Source organism: Pseudomassariella vexata (genome assembly GCF_002105095.1).
Source record: "Pseudomassariella vexata strain CBS 129021 chromosome Unknown BCR38scaffold_7, whole genome shotgun sequence".
Lineage (NCBI taxonomy): Eukaryota > Fungi > Ascomycota > Sordariomycetes > Amphisphaeriales > Pseudomassariaceae > Pseudomassariella > Pseudomassariella vexata.
This window is the reverse complement of record NW_024467962.1, coordinates 2,374,032-2,389,102: the sequence shown is the minus strand read 5'-3', so window position 1 is coordinate 2,389,102 and position 15,071 is coordinate 2,374,032. Positions and strand designations below refer to the sequence as shown.

At 49.1% G+C, this 15,071-nt stretch overlaps 4 protein-coding genes across 4 annotated transcripts; 1 reads left to right on the top strand and 3 right to left on the bottom strand.

The window, feature by feature from the left end:
• Positions 1-4,217: 4,217 nt before the first annotated feature.
• Positions 4,218-5,373, bottom strand: BCR38DRAFT_343124 (uncharacterized protein; the record flags this gene model as incomplete). The annotated part of the gene is made up of 4 exons (XM_040856005.1): positions 4,218-4,501; positions 4,585-4,723; positions 4,809-4,875; positions 4,967-5,373. 4 exons carry the CDS (start codon positions 5,371-5,373, stop codon positions 4,218-4,220), a joined length of 897 nt encoding a protein of 298 aa, XP_040715891.1.
• An 837-nt stretch (positions 5,374-6,210) lies between these two features.
• On the bottom strand, positions 6,211-6,857 carry BCR38DRAFT_215738 (uncharacterized protein). Its single transcript, XM_040854195.1, has 2 exons — positions 6,624-6,857; positions 6,211-6,538 (listed from the first exon to the last, which is right to left on the bottom strand). Exons 1-2 carry the CDS (start codon positions 6,692-6,694, stop codon positions 6,295-6,297), a joined length of 315 nt encoding a protein of 104 aa, XP_040715890.1. The 5' UTR covers positions 6,695-6,857; the 3' UTR covers positions 6,211-6,294.
• Positions 6,858-7,652: 795 nt separating this feature from the next.
• On the bottom strand, positions 7,653-9,583 carry BCR38DRAFT_485624 (general substrate transporter; the record flags this gene model as incomplete). The annotated part of the gene is made up of 7 exons (XM_040863921.1): positions 7,653-7,915; positions 7,978-8,194; positions 8,266-8,808; positions 8,872-9,225; positions 9,286-9,384; positions 9,437-9,457; positions 9,527-9,583. The coding sequence occupies 7 exons, from the start codon at positions 9,581-9,583 to the stop codon at positions 7,653-7,655; spliced, it is 1,554 nt and encodes a 517-aa protein (XP_040715889.1).
• A 1,670-nt stretch (positions 9,584-11,253) lies between these two features.
• BCR38DRAFT_485623 (putative flavin-containing monooxygenase YUCCA3) lies at positions 11,254-13,346 on the top strand (the record flags this gene model as incomplete). The annotated part of the gene is made up of 4 exons (XM_040863920.1): positions 11,254-11,890; positions 11,975-12,081; positions 12,143-13,135; positions 13,212-13,346. The coding sequence occupies 4 exons, from the start codon at positions 11,254-11,256 to the stop codon at positions 13,344-13,346; spliced, it is 1,872 nt and encodes a 623-aa protein (XP_040715888.1).
• Between the last annotated feature and the right edge of the window lie 1,725 nt (positions 13,347-15,071).

Genomic DNA, 15,071 nt, shown 5'->3' with positions numbered 1-15,071 from the left:
TGCAGTTCTTGCGTTGCAGGGCTAAACCACCAGTATCCCTGCAGCATATTCATCTTAGACACCAGATGTAGCTCTTTTTAGAAGGCAGAATATGGCTTCAGCAGAAAGCGCCAGAAATGGCTCTCTAAATGGTTATATAGGCTCGCTCCTGGCAGAAAACTCTCACTTTCAATCTTCGTCTTCCACAATATGCCTCAATTCAAATTCAGATGATCGCAAGCTGTATCCCTCTTTGGGCCTTATCCAATAACACCACCAGAGAGATAGCGAGGAAAACCTCGTGGGGGTTGCTTTGGTATGATTATTTGCCGTTGGTACGAGGAGATCTAAGACCTCTAAATATCCTTGGGATTTCCTTACTAATCGCTAATATCGAGGTGACCGCAGATATCGGTGAATATACCGCTGAATCGGTTCTTGTTCCACCTAAAGTAGCTTGGTTTTATAGATCTCGTGTGTAGATGAACTAATAGTGTGAAGCTAAGGCTTAACGGCGACCTCTAAAGGGAGGCAGACATTGACTTAGGAACAGGGTTTTGAGGTATTATTGAAAATTCGACCAAGCAACCGGCCAAGCAAGTAGTAATTGATTTTATTCCCTGCGCCTGTTGAGGCCATTGTTCTACCTGCTGAGGCATTTTTGTTATTCTTTCTAACTCTCGGATAGTAAGGTCTTGTTGAGGATTCTTTTGTCCATTGCCATCATTATCATCTTGAACCTGCGGGCTTTATTGCTCGTCTTCAACACATATGATCGGCGTTAAGTAGACTTAATTATGGATAGTGTGACGTTCGTCGGCCATATAAGTTACGCGCTAGGGGGAAACACGAAGTATTGAAAAGGAGACTGTCTTAAATATATCATATTCACTGACAATCTCCTCTCTCCATATATTCCATGCTCACAATATCCTGTATACGTTCACTTATCGCAGCCGTCTTTTATTATAAGAAAACTTTGCTTCCGAGGAATGACTATCCTGCTTTATCTGCCCTCCTTTGTCTATTACTGCTATCGCTTATGATTGAAGACGCACTTATCCTTCTGTTGGACCTTCAAGGCTGCCCACATCCTACACTAGATAAGGCAGGATTTTAAGAGGCCCTCAAGGCCTTTGATTATCCTCCGTTGGAACGAGTCTTGATTGTCCTTACCGATAAAGACCAGTCGACGGCTGTTTATCCAGCTGACGGTCACATGCCTCTGACAACGCCCGTATAATACTCGGTGAGTTAGGACAGTACAATAAACGAGATTGAAAAAGAATACTCGGTGGCGGCCCCTAAGTACAAAAGGGCTAGCGCACGCGGGTCGAAGCATCGGGCGGAATGCCTTGGCGTCAAGTAGGCTATATTGCTTCACTATGTGATCGCCTATCTACGAATTGCGGAAGCAGCGTTTAGCGTTAATGATAGTGAGATTAGTGCTTCCTACCGGAATAGACGTAGTAAGGTATAGAGTGAGGTGTTAATGTCTTCTCTAATTGATGCTGCGGGGCTTGCAGAGGGCCTGAAAATTCTGTACACGTATCTTATACTCACTATGCGATCTAATGGAGATGGGACTTCGGTTGGGCTCGGCTAGTAAGAGACGAGGATAGCGTTTTGCGCCTCGGATCCGCTTACTAAAGTTGCTTTCATGTAAATAAGGATACGGTATAAAGCCTATTATTGAGCCGGAAGATAAGCAGATTAGTTCATCAGGGAGAAGGGCTTTTCTGTTAGACAAAGAATAGGGTTTGACTTTAGCTATTAATTTGGTGGGTTAGTCAAAGGAAGCTTCCATAGTTATATTTCAGCTGTTACTGGTGCCTATAAACTATCTCGTGTAGCGTTGCTTCTATAAGACACTAGGATTATGTCTCTCGGCTTATACACTTGACATTTGCATCGAACATCTCGTGTCCTTGAAACGCGAGATCGTCCTTAAGGATAGAGAGACAGTCCTAAGCGCACAAACAATAGCTACAGCGATGCCAATGGGTAACGTACCCACAAGCAAGTTGGCCACTTTTTCTTGGCACCGTACGAACAACCTTTTAATTAACATCTTTACACATACCAAGATGGGATCGAATTGGAAAGAAAGCGACATGATTCTAGCGTGTCAGGCGCTTCAATCGAAACCCGAATTAAGCATCCGACGCGCTGCCCAACTCTACAATGTCCCTCGTACAACTCTAGCTAACCGAAAACGCGGACTACTATCTCGACGCGATACTCGACAATCTAGTTATAAGCTTACGGAATCAGAAGATTTAGCGGTCGTACAATAAATACTTGACCTAGATTCGCAATTATTTCCTCCCCGGCTCCATGGTGTTGAAGCTATGGCTAACCGACTGCTCCGTGACCGTGGCGCTGGACGCGTCGGCGTCAACTGGGCCTCGAACTTCGTACGACGACAACCAGACCTTCGGACGCGTTTTAATCGAAGAATCGACTACTAACGAGCCTATTGCGAAGATCCTGACGCGAAAGGCCTCGTACAGTCCAACAAGGCAATCGAGAATGGGCTACAGTAATCCAGGGTATTAATTCGTCCGGCTGGGCTATCCCGCCGTATATTATTGTCGCGGGTTAAAACCACCTCTTATCCTGGTACGAGAATAGCCTATTCCCGTTCGATTGGGTAAGCGCTGTAACTAAAAACGGTTGGACAACAAATGAGCGAGGCGTAGACTGGATTCAGCACTTTGATCGCTATACGAAGGATCGTACGAAGGGTGTTTATCGTCTTCTTATCCTCGACGGGCATGAGAGCCACCACTCGACTGACTTCGAGCTATTTTGCAAAGAGCATACTATTATTACACTTAGTATGCCTGCTCATTCGTCACATAAGCTCCAGCCTCTCGATGTAGGCTGTTTTAGGCCTTTTAAAAGGTCGTACGGCAAAGAAATTGAAGACCTAATACGGGCGCATATAACCCATATCTCGAAGGAGGATTTCTTTTCGGCATTCTATAGGGCGTATCGTACGACTATAACTAAGTCGAATATCCAGGCAGGTTTCAGGGGGACAGGAATTATTCCGTACGACCCGGAATATGTAATTTCACAGCTGGATATTAAGCTACATACGCCTACACCTCCTGGGGGCTCGTCTGGCGCCCCCTTAATCTGGGAATCAAAGACTCCAAATAACCCAACCGAGGCGTAATCCCAGTCTGAATACGTTAAAAACAGAATCTTACAGCATCATAATAGCTCCCCGACGACAATACTTACGGTTATTGACCCATTTTCACGTGGTGCGACGGGTGTTATGCATCGGTTAGTTTTACTTGAGGATGAGGTTACTACACTTCGGAAGGCCAATCAAGAGCTAAGCCGTCGTCGAAGGACTAAAAGTCGACAGCTACAAGATGGAGGATCTCTTAGTTTATGAGACGCTCAGGACTTACATTCTCAACGGGATATTGAACAGCAGCTACAGGATGATATACGTGTAAGTCGTCGTCGTACGAGACCGGCCGAACCACGCCGACGGCGCTGTAGGATCTGCGGAGAGCCCGGACATAATGCTCGTACTTGTGATAATGATAAAGATACATACATGGAAGAGGATTCCTATTAGTTTGAATTATTATTTTTTAGTTTAGTTAAGTTATTGAAGTTATTCATACGGTGCCAAGAAAAAGTGGCCAACTTGCTTGTGGGGTACGTTAGATAAGCGGTAGTACGGGCTTTTGTTATAATAATATAAAAACCTGATAATACCAGGTCTTGATCATTATTGGATTAAATAGCGTGTTCAGAAGACAAATAAGGTATGGTGTATAAACAAGTTATCTTCCTAGCTGTTATTTTTAATCGATCTTCGCTTCGTGAATAACGTGCATAACGCCAATCAACCTAGCTATTGCAGACATAGCATACAGCTAGCAGATAATGGACCCTTTAACCAGTATAAGCTATCGGGATTTGATGTGGGTTGAACATTATCTCAAGCAAATATTGGCATTGCAGAAAGTAATCGTTAACACGCTTCTATACCTCGCGATGAAGGAGAGGCATGTTAGCTGGGATGGGCTGGGTGCTTAGGGACCGGAGCGAGGCGGAAATAGTTGGAATAAGCAAGCTTGGTTAATTTCAACTGATACAAGTTTCCTCCCTCCGAATTCATGTCCTGGCAGTGTAACCAAAACGCGAAGTGCTCATCGAGTCTCAGCATTGCAGCCTCTTATAAGCGGCGTAGTCATACGAGGAGGCTCTCATTCCGTATTCTCAGTACCAATATCACATATACCCATGCCTGGAGGGCAATTCTGGGTCCAAGTTAGCAGAATATCCAGAATTTCCACACTCGAATAGCGCAGATCGTAGAACTCTTTGGGCAGCGAAGATGTTTCGACAGGCGTCCGATGCTCAGCAACAGCTGTCCTAATGACGGTCTCGCAGCAACGAGCAAGTGGCCACCGGACGCTCGCAGTTCTCAGCGCAAACGCTAGCGAGTGCAGGTTTATGGGCACGTCGGCATCGAGAGCCTTGGAGTACACTGGCAGACAGGCAAAATATTAATGGCACCGTACGTGTGTAACCAAAGTTGGAACCTCATAAGGACACTGCCTAGGTACGTACCGATGTAAAATCGCGCCGCAACGAAGATGGAGTAGAGAAGATGTGGGTTACAGTTGCGCGTCTCATCCTCGCTCATCCGCCGTATCTTATGAGCCATGTTCTCGCAGGCGTAGACGCATCTCGTCGTGGCATAACTCCACTATTTTGATTCAATAAGACAATGTCAGTTTATTTTTCCTTTTTAACATCTCTATGTCGGAATATCTGGGATTGGGTCGACTCACAGGCTCTGTGGTCTTGTCGATGCCAGCGGGACATGGTGACCTTGCCTGAAAGAGCGTTATGACGGCTCTGGGTTCGTGATTAGCAGAAGAGCTCTGCTTACTAATAGGTGTATATAGGCTTGGAGTTGGCGGCTTGCAAAGAAATTGACATAACTCACGTGTTGAGGACGCAATTCGTCAGCACGACGTATGGTTCCATTTCATGTGAAGATTCGGCATTGATAAGCCGGAAGACAGCAGCGACAAAATCTTCGCGCCACATCGTCAAGCTCTCATCAATGCGCTGGGCCCCTGTCTGCCATTCGTACATCTTCTCCAGGTCGTTCATGTCACACGGTGTCTGAAGAAACTGGTGGATCTTGTGTAGTTCGGTGACGGACAGGATAATGCACAGCGCGAAGGAGGACGAGTATCGATACTGGCCGATGGACCACTCATCTATGGCTGAGCCGGGAAGCGCCCACAGCGAGTCGCTACATGGCAGGGCCGAGTTGGGAGCAATATGCGAGCTTTGGATGTCGTGGTTCGTGCCAATTGTGGAGATGTTATCAAGCACCTCGGTCATCCAGTAAGCTCTTATCCACTCCTGACGCTCTATCATAGTTTCTGGCTGAAAATGCTCGGCCAAATGTTTGAGCACGGTAACGGTGGCGCCTTGGCCGTTACCGGGTTGTGTAACCACAACTGAATTTCGCAGCCGAAGCTGTGCCTCTAGCCTGCTACAAGTTCAGTACATCCAATTCCTGGGCTCACAGTGACCAGAGGAGAGCAGGACCCCACGTGTTAATGGTTACGGGGATAATCATGGACAGAAATGTATCCTTATTCGCACAGGGCCAAAGAAACTCCATGGTAGGCGATATTACATACCTTTTGCAAAGAGCCATCATATTCCAGAACTCTCTCAATCTGCCACTCCCATATTCATTGATGGACAGAATCAGTAAAGCTTGAATGGCGTCCATAGAAGGAGTCTGGAAGGCCTCAGTGACCACTATGTTCTTGCATTCATTCGCCAAATGTTGTCGTTGATGTGTGGCTAGACCCAGAGCCTGGCAGTGATGTATGGTGGCGGCCACAACAGCCCGTGCCATCAGGTACCGTCCACATGTTCTCAACTCGGGAGTACTATACAAGACCCCGAGAGATGAGGCGTGTAAGATTGGAAACCAAGGATCATACAACTGGAGCCATAGTTTGCATAGCTCGGAGATGACCTCAGGGGCCAATGAGTCCCAGGTTGGCTGTGGATCTGGAGGTGAGATACTTTTATTGTTGGCTGGCTGCATGTCTTGACTTGGAGATTGATTCCTGGGCATTGGTGTGCCGGCCAGGTTGGATGTTGTAGAGGTATGCCGGACCTCGGGCTCGAAGGTCTCGATCACCAAACCTGGCGCCGAATCGGATCCCCTCCCATCCAAAGTGGTGTCCGGCCGGCGTTCCAAGTCAGAAACGCGACCCTCGAGAGTTGCTGCAACGTGTAACGTTAACTCAGAGCGAGTCTGGTTCGCATGTTGGCGTAACACGTGGTCTGGTAGTGGTCATGACCGGCTCTGACGTACTCAGGCGACCTACCTATACGTTCCTCCAGCTGTGAGACGTACCCGGCCCTCAGCCCTGGACGTCGTTCTCGGGCCGTGTAGGTGCAGTCGAAGTCATTTCGAGAGCACAGACCGCATTTGGGCCGACGGCGATCACATGCTACCTTCCTGCGACGACATAGGAGACAGCTAGTATGCAGGTTATTCAGGGACTTTTCTTGACGGATCAACATGAAAGTGGCAGGATTAAAGGGCTTGACGGGCATGCACCCACGCTGTCTTCGGTTCTTTGCGCTTGGCTACTGATGATGATAGTGACGGTGCACACGAAGTTGGTGACGACATGGTTATCTCCACGGAGGATCGGGATTTTGACCATGCCAGAGATCGTTTTGAACACTCTCGGCGTGTTCGTGTTTGTTGAGGCACGTTGTGGAAGCCCGTCGGGCCATCAATGCTCCGCGCCTGTGTCGACGAAGCGGGGGATCCGATGTCAGCTTGGCGAACGGGGATAGTTGATGCACAAAACCAATAACTGAAGTCTGGGCTTTGTTATAGGTCTATTCCACTTCGAGCAGACAAGAGCATTCCTCGGGATTTGTTCGATTTGGGCGGCTGGAGTTCCCCCAACAAAAGGTTGCCATGTGAACTGGATTCTGGCAGGAACGTTGTTATTGGCTTGAACACTTCTTTACCGACAAATCGCATTGCCCAGATGGTCGCAAGTCACAGATTGCAGGTTGCGATCTTAAACTTTCTGTCTGCCAGCGCCAGTATATGTGGTCAATTTGCCTATGTGTCACTGTAATAACGGGGATATTTAAAATCAAGCTTCAATAAATAGATGTGTGCGGCACCAGGCAGCCTGGGGGTAGGACGAGGTTGTCAGTAAGCTGGGGCGCTTCTAGGAATGGGATCTTTAGATGATCAATGCAAAAAAGAGACAGGCGTTCTCTGTTTCCCCATGGGGGATCGACATGACCCCCAACACGAGCTAGTGCAGTAGCGCCCTGCAAAAGGCCAGCAGCACTTATGGCGCTTTCCTGTCCAACTCCAGCGCGGTAGACACGGCCCGACTTGAGACTCATTTGAGATCTTTCTAATGGGATTATATTTGGATTATGACATAGCATGTAGAGGGTTGCACCTCAATAGGGGGCGCCTTCATCGATTTGGGACATACGATGCCCCGTGATTTACATGTGAATAGCCAATAGTCACTCCTCTTCCATGTAAAGCATGCATCGATGCATTCTTGCCCAAAACACTGTGAAGGAGCACTTATACATCCACGTCACCGCTTCTAGGAGCTGTGACTGGCACAGGGCTTAACCAAGTCAGATGTCTTGACTGTCTCGGTCTCGTGATATATGCGCTGTCTCTCAGCCTCGACGTACTCCAGCGGCCGCAGTTTCTGCTTGGCTTTTTTATTCGAAATGGCAATGACGGTATTGTTGCCCGAATTCTTGTCGAAGTAGAGGTCGAGATCCTCCAGGGTGCGGTTTGCCGTCTCTGGGTAGAAGAAGTAAACGACAGGCACGAAGACAATGTTCAAGCATGCGAAGACTACCCGCACAACGTCAGTCGGCCGTTACCAAAGAGAATCAGGTTGAATGAAGGTTGTGTACTTATGTAGTAGCGGTAGCCAATGTTGGCTATAGCTGTCGGACCAAATTGCGTGCATACAAAACCAAATAGCCAGTTGAAAGAAGTCGCCGCTGCTGAGCCTTTTGCACGCATGGCGATGGAGTTGATTTCGGACTGGTAGATCCATGGCACCATGCCCCATGTGCAGCCGAATGCTGCATAGAAGAAAAATAAAAATGTGATAGCAACCGAGCCCCACTGCGATGTCGCCGTTAGTGACAGTGCATAATAAAATGACCTGGGTTCTTTCTCCCCAGTGGTTCACAAACCTCATGTGGTGCATGGGGAAGATATGCCACAGCGATGGCAACCATCACATATGCCAAGAATTGCAAGAATGAGCCGCTCATCATGAGAGAACGACGCCCGAAACGATCGATGAACCAGAAGCACATAGCTGACGAGATAGTGTAAGAGACGGCGTTACAACCCGTCAGCACCCTGGCCATGAAGTCTGACATGCCGAGACTATTTTCTAGGATAGCGGGGAAATAGTAGTTAAGACCGTTGATACCGCCGAACTGTTGCATGAATTGAGCTCCGCAGCCAAGCAAGAGACGCTTCAAGTGCCCCGAGCGATCTTGACCCAGGAGCACCGTCTTAAGTGAGACATGGTTGTCCAGCTCGATCTTAAGGGCACCCTGGATGGATCTAAGCTGGTCGAGGACCATTTGGTCGTCCTTTCTCAGGCCCTTCCCCAAATAGCGCCTCACAGCTTCATTCGCCTCGTCGGTTCGACCTCGTAGCAGTAGCCATCTTGGAGAATCAGGGATAAATGGCAGGATACTCAACATAACTATGCAGGGCACAAGCTAGAAAGATATAGCGTCAGTTGTTATGGGGATGTCATTGGGCTAGGTGTTGTGTGGATATACCTGAAGTGCCAACGGCAACCTCCATTGGATGCCGCCAGCACCGTATGAGCAGGCGAGCGTCAGCCAACTTGCCACCATGTACAGAACGACATTGTGAAGAACAACAATGACAGAAGTTTTCCCTCGCCTCTTGGTCGAGCAGGATTCGGCCTGGTAGATGCCGCAAGTGCTGCTGGTCATTCCATTCCCGAATCCGTTGACGATTCGGCCAACAATGAGCTGTGGGAACGACCAAGATAGAAACTGCAGCACTGCTCCGATAATACTCAGGGCCGCACCGGCTCGTAGTGTGTTCTTGCGTCCCAGCCTGTCACCAAAAAGAGCTGCCAGCAGGCATCCTACAAGATTTCCAAGCTATCACCCAATGTTCAGCCTGCGCAATTGCTACTTATCCACAGAATCGGTTTTACTCACAGAGAAGCAGCTGGCCGTAATCCCCTGGATGTCAGGGTTGCGTGTCTGAGGGAAGGACCTAATAAAGTCCGGACTAATGAGAACGCCGCTGATGACACCCTTCGAAGAGGTCAGTTAGGGTTTGGCTCAGACGAAGCAATGATGTATTCACCTGATCATAGCCGTACCATGCCTGAAGGGCTGTTAGTAACCCGACTGAGTCAACATGGAATTACATCGTAATAAGTGGGTTATTACATACTTGTGCGGCAGCATTGGCAGCCGTCAAGGCGATTTCAAGAGGATAGCCTTCAAGCATCGTAACGAAGAAGAAAGTATCGGGGGAAATTCGTGAATGAAGAATGTGAGGATCGTTGGTTTGCATGAAGGGCCTGTGTTCCTAATTATACATTCACGCGACAACGCTCCTGTATCTTGCAACCAATGCACTACACATCGCTCATAACCGAGGCTGCACTCTTTTTCATAACATTGTAAACCTTGCCTTTTACCCCAGACATCCTGCAGTACCCCGGAAAATCGTCACATGGCTCAATGCACCCCAGATGCAATCCGGATTCTCTTCGGAATATCCACCTCCTAATTTTCATGACGTATGTGAAAAGTAAGAGAAGACGGTTTAAATAACTCCATAGATACTCGTGTAAGAAGTGGTGAGCAATTGGTCCTTAGGAGGGGGTCTTCTCCGCTGAATCCCCTACTCTGTCTGTTATATACGGTGTCTTCGTGATGTCCATAAATTACTCCGAACTAATAGGAACTGATTCGACGAAGAGGCTAACGAAGTCTCTGAAGTAGCATACTGGAAATATAAACTGAGGAAACGATTCTCCGTCCCAGTTTCAAAGACTCAGGTACCCGCTTGTTAGCACTCCAGGTAGAGCTTCTCGGGCCGTGTCAATGCCGTTCCCATACAGCTAATAATTCTCGGTGTTGCGAGCGCCGAGCAGGTTGCGGCGAAATGGATAGGCAGCATTGATCTCGGGTTACCACTTACGTTGTACCCGGGCTGGCTGTGCCCAGCGCCAGACTCATTGTAGTTTGGTGACCCCAAACATCCTGGTGAAATGCGGAGAGGGGTGATTGCGGGGGAATTGTGCCCTGTTTTGACTTGACAGGCAATCTCCAGAATCTCTAGGCACTGAAGCATTGGGAGAGTGACGGTAGCTTTAGAGGCCATGGAGTCCTGATAATTATTGAATTTGGATCAGCATCGTCAAGGTCATAATTTTGATAGGGTTTTACAGTAGCCATGGTAAATTTCCTACAACTACCCAAATCCAGATTCCTCAAGCGTCGAGGGGAGATGAGTAGGGACGAGGGGGACCTATAAATTCCACGGAGATTCTAATCACACGCCTACTTCGTGCCTGACCTAAACGCACCCCGGAAAACATCCCCTTCTACGTCAATTGAGGTTGTGTGAGCCGCCCACGCACATCACTGATCATACATAGGTTTGTCTTCGAGCGCATTTCCTTCCCGACGGATGCAGTGACACGCGCACTGGCATGTCTCTGCGTGCGTGAGAAATGTAACTTGTCGGCCTTTCAATCCGAGATCACCGGATGCGCAGCCAAGATCACTCCGTGGGGCCTATTAAAGTGCAACAATATCAGTCAACGGGCCGTGTCATTCCCGATAACGCGGTAGGTCGTTGGGACATTTCTTTCTTGGTTCAATCACGTATGCAACAGCCATGTCATGCTATGCGACTACACGGGCACGCGGAGAAGGGTTCAATCGTTGAGACGGATTTCGATTCGCCTCTACGTTGCATTGCCAGTTGATGTAAGTCAGTTTCCATGAAAATCTCGACGCTGCTTTTGAATCTCGATGTGGCTAGCACATGCTCAAGTTTATAAATAGGGGCCGTCGCGAAGCTAGAACAAGAATTGAACGACCGAAGACAGTCGAGTTTGTTCAGTTTCACAACGATTGCGACCATCTAGAATCCAGTTTCCTAAAATGTTGGCCATTGACAACCCTCACACGATCAAGCTGCCTGGGGGCTCTGCATTCCAGAAATTGGTACCCAATGCCGTCGCCCCTAAGCCGCTAGACCCTAAGGACATCGCCTCGCAATGGCTAGAAAAGTTCGCCGAGGTCTTGAGCACGGGCGATGCATCCAAACTTGACCGGATCATCTTTCAGGACGCTTGGTGGAGAGACCAGCTGGCAGTCACGTGGGATATGAGGACGCTCCACGGCCTCGACCGCATTTCCTCATACCTGGCCCCAAACATAGCAGAAATTGGGTTCCAGAAGCTCAAGCTCCAGGATACTGGCATCTACCAGCCGCGCGAAGAGTCTCCCAGCAGTGGCCTGTCATGGGTCGAGTCCATGTTTAGCTTCGAGACGGCCGTCGGCCGGGGCAAAGGGATGCTGCGTCTTGTTCAGGACCAGGACGGGACATACCGCGCCCTTATGATCTACACTGCTTTGCAGGAGATTAAAGGTCATGAGGAACTAATTGGTGCAAGGAGGCCACATGGCGGGAACGAGTCCCTGAAAGACGGCGTTAAGATGGAAAACTGGCTGGAGCGACGACAGAAGGAGGTCGAGTTCAAGGACGGGGACCCAGCTGTTCTGATCATCGGCGCTGGTAAGTCAATGGCAAAAGCTTTTCCATTTGTGTGTCAATTCTTCATCAGACGGTGTTAGACTGACAATTTTGTCGCCCTAATAGGTCAATCCGGACTGAATGTGGGTGCCCGCCTGCGTAACGTCGGCATCTCATCCTTGTTGATAGACAAGAACGAGCGTGTCGGCGACAACTGGAGGAACCGCTACCGGGTACGTCATCGAATATAAAATCACATCACCTATAATAAAGCTGACACAATGATCGAAATAGACCCTAGTCACCCATGATCCAGTGCAGTACACGCACATGGCCTTCATGAAGTTCCCCAGCAACTGGCCCCTGTTCACACCCAAGGATAAGCTGGGGGACTGGTTCGAGATCTACGGCAGCGCCATGGAGCTCAACATATGGCTCAAGACAACGGTCAAGTCGGCATCGTACGACGACGCCACACAATTGTGGACCGTGTCAGTACTCCGCAACAGCAGCGAGGAGCGTATCCTAAAGCCCAAGCACATCGTCTTTGCCACTGGCCACGCTGGCGAGCCCAAAATCCCCACCTTCTCGGGTCAGGAGAAGTTCAAGGGAATCGTCTACCACGGAAGTCAACACGAGGACGCCACAGTTAAGGGCCATATGGCGGGGAAGAAGGTGATTGTGGTTGGCACGGGTAATTCCGGCCACGACATAGCGCAGAACTACTACGAGTGCGGCGCCAACGTGTCAATGCTTCAACGACGTGGCACCTACGTTATTTCAGCTAAGAAGGGGCTTTTCATGCTCCACGAAGGCATTTATGATGAGACGGGGCCGCCGATCGAGGATGCTGATATTTGCGCACAGAGCCTGCCTATCCCCATCCAGTTTGCCCTGAACGTGGGTCTAACGGAGAGGATTAAGGAAGCTGAGCGTGAAAATATCGAAGGACTCACGAAAGCCGGGTTCAAGCTCGATTTTGCAGAGGACGGCTCAGGAATCTATAGAAAGTACATCACTCGAGGAGGTGGTTATTATATCGACATTGGTGCGAGCCAATTGATCATCGACGGCAAGATCAAGGTCATCCAGAGCCCGGACGGTATTGAAGGTTTCGAAGAAAATGCTTTGGTTTTGGCTGATGGCCGGAAGCTGGAAGCTGATATCGTGGTGCTGGCGACGGGTTTTGATAACATGAGAACAACAGCAAGAAAGATCCTTGGTGACAAGATCGCTGATAGGGCCAAAGACGTCTGGGACCTGGACGAGGAGGGTGAGGTTAACACGGTACGCCTTTCTAAGATCCACTTTCTCTAACACCCGATATTATCCGTGTGGAAAACTAATAGTCCTTTCTTGGTAGATGTGGAGGCCCAGTGGCCATCCTGGGTTGTGGTTCATGGGTGGAAGTCTGGCTCTGTGCAGGATTCACTCGCGCACTGTTGCTCTTCAGATACAGGCGGCACTCTTTGGCTTGAATAAGGACTACAGAGCTTGAAATAATCATGTACCACACATACATGAAAGTAGAAGCCATAGTAAGGTGCGTGGGATTTCTAACGGGAAGCCGTAATTTGACGCTTGCAAATTATGGTTGCAGGATCCTTGTAGACGGGCTCTCTAGCGGACTTAACTATATAAATATTCAGATATCGTTAGCTCCGCTCGTCCTTTTCGGATTCACTCTTATGGAGTTAGGGCTCGGAAATCCGACATACTTTCTTTAAGCCTATGGAGAATGGCGTAAACTTACATAATCAGATGATGCCGCCTAAGGAAAGAAATCCTCCTCACAAACTAGTATGAATACTTTATCGAGTGCGTCGAAACTAGAATGAAGAAGGCTTGTTGGCCAGTCATCTCGAGCTAGTAATCTGGATCCGAATCGCATGGCCCATCGAGTCGCTCCGAACCCCCTCGAGGCGGTTGAGTCGATACAGATGGCGATATATCAAATGTATGCCTTTCTACAGTTACGAGAATGTTATATTATGCGATACTGTTTTCTGATACTTTCCAACGTCCAAGTGCTCAACTCTTCGGGCACGCAAGTCCAGGAAACGAGTAGCTTCTGCTCAATGCCGCGAGCAGAAGCATAAATGTCCTTCACATGAAATAGCTAAGCCATTACACTTGACACAGATGGGAGCAAAAAGCCTCTCATTACTCTCTTTGATACACGTAGGTATTCGGCGACAACTTACTACATCAATGATAGACTCTGGATGTTCTGGCAAAGCCTTCATTGACTTAGAACATGCGCAACGGATGGGATTTGACTTGATCCCTCTGAAAAAACCACGACAGCTCTTGATGGCCGACGACTCTTCGAGCTCATCAGGTCACGTTACACACAAATCCCAGGTTTGGCTGCAAATCGGCACCCACATCGAGCCCTTGGAGATGTTCGTCACTAAACTCAACGTCGCCGTCATCCTCGGCCTCCCCTGGCTTCAATATCATTATTATTATTATTAAATACGCCGTAGGCTCGAAGCCCCCGGTACCTCTACAAGTTCTCCCGTATGTCAAACCGTGCCCTAATGGCTGGACTAAATACATACGCTGCTACGTAGGTTCGCTCTATTAGCGACTGCGTTACGTCCACCACAATACTATGTTAGTTCTCACCCTACTAACAAAGTCCCCCTGAGAAGATCGATATTATCCGGGCCTAAGCGCTATCCGGCCAGTCCTGAGTAGCCACCTTGTGATAGTCCCGCTGACTACTGGTTTCTCCGTCGCCGTTGCCAGGTCTCTACGTGTATGCAGCGGCCATGGTGCGATAGTGGCCCGTAGGCGCTCTCTCGATTCTTCCAGCAGGCCGCAAAAGAGGATTACGTGCTCTGCCGTCTTGGGGGCCTCTCCACAGCGGCATAACGGCGAGTACACACCGAAGGCTCCTATCTTAAATAAGAAAGCTGATAGTCCTATTTTTCCGGTCCTGATCTGGCATAGGGTAGACGCCTCCGGTCGGTTTAGGTCTGAGTACTTGCCCTGTTTCGGCATTCGCATCGAGGGGCCCTCCTGCTCCTCGGCGATAGCGCGTCGCTGGCGGTCGTGTTGTGCTGCCCCGGAGAGCCATCTCTTCTCCCAGTGGTCTAGGAGGGCGGCCGGGACTTCCTTCGCCTTGCCTATCCACTCGGAGCCCCTAGCCTCCTTCTCTATCGTGTACCCCGCTGGTCTGAGCGATTTTGACGTCCGCTTCCGTCTCGCCGGCGTG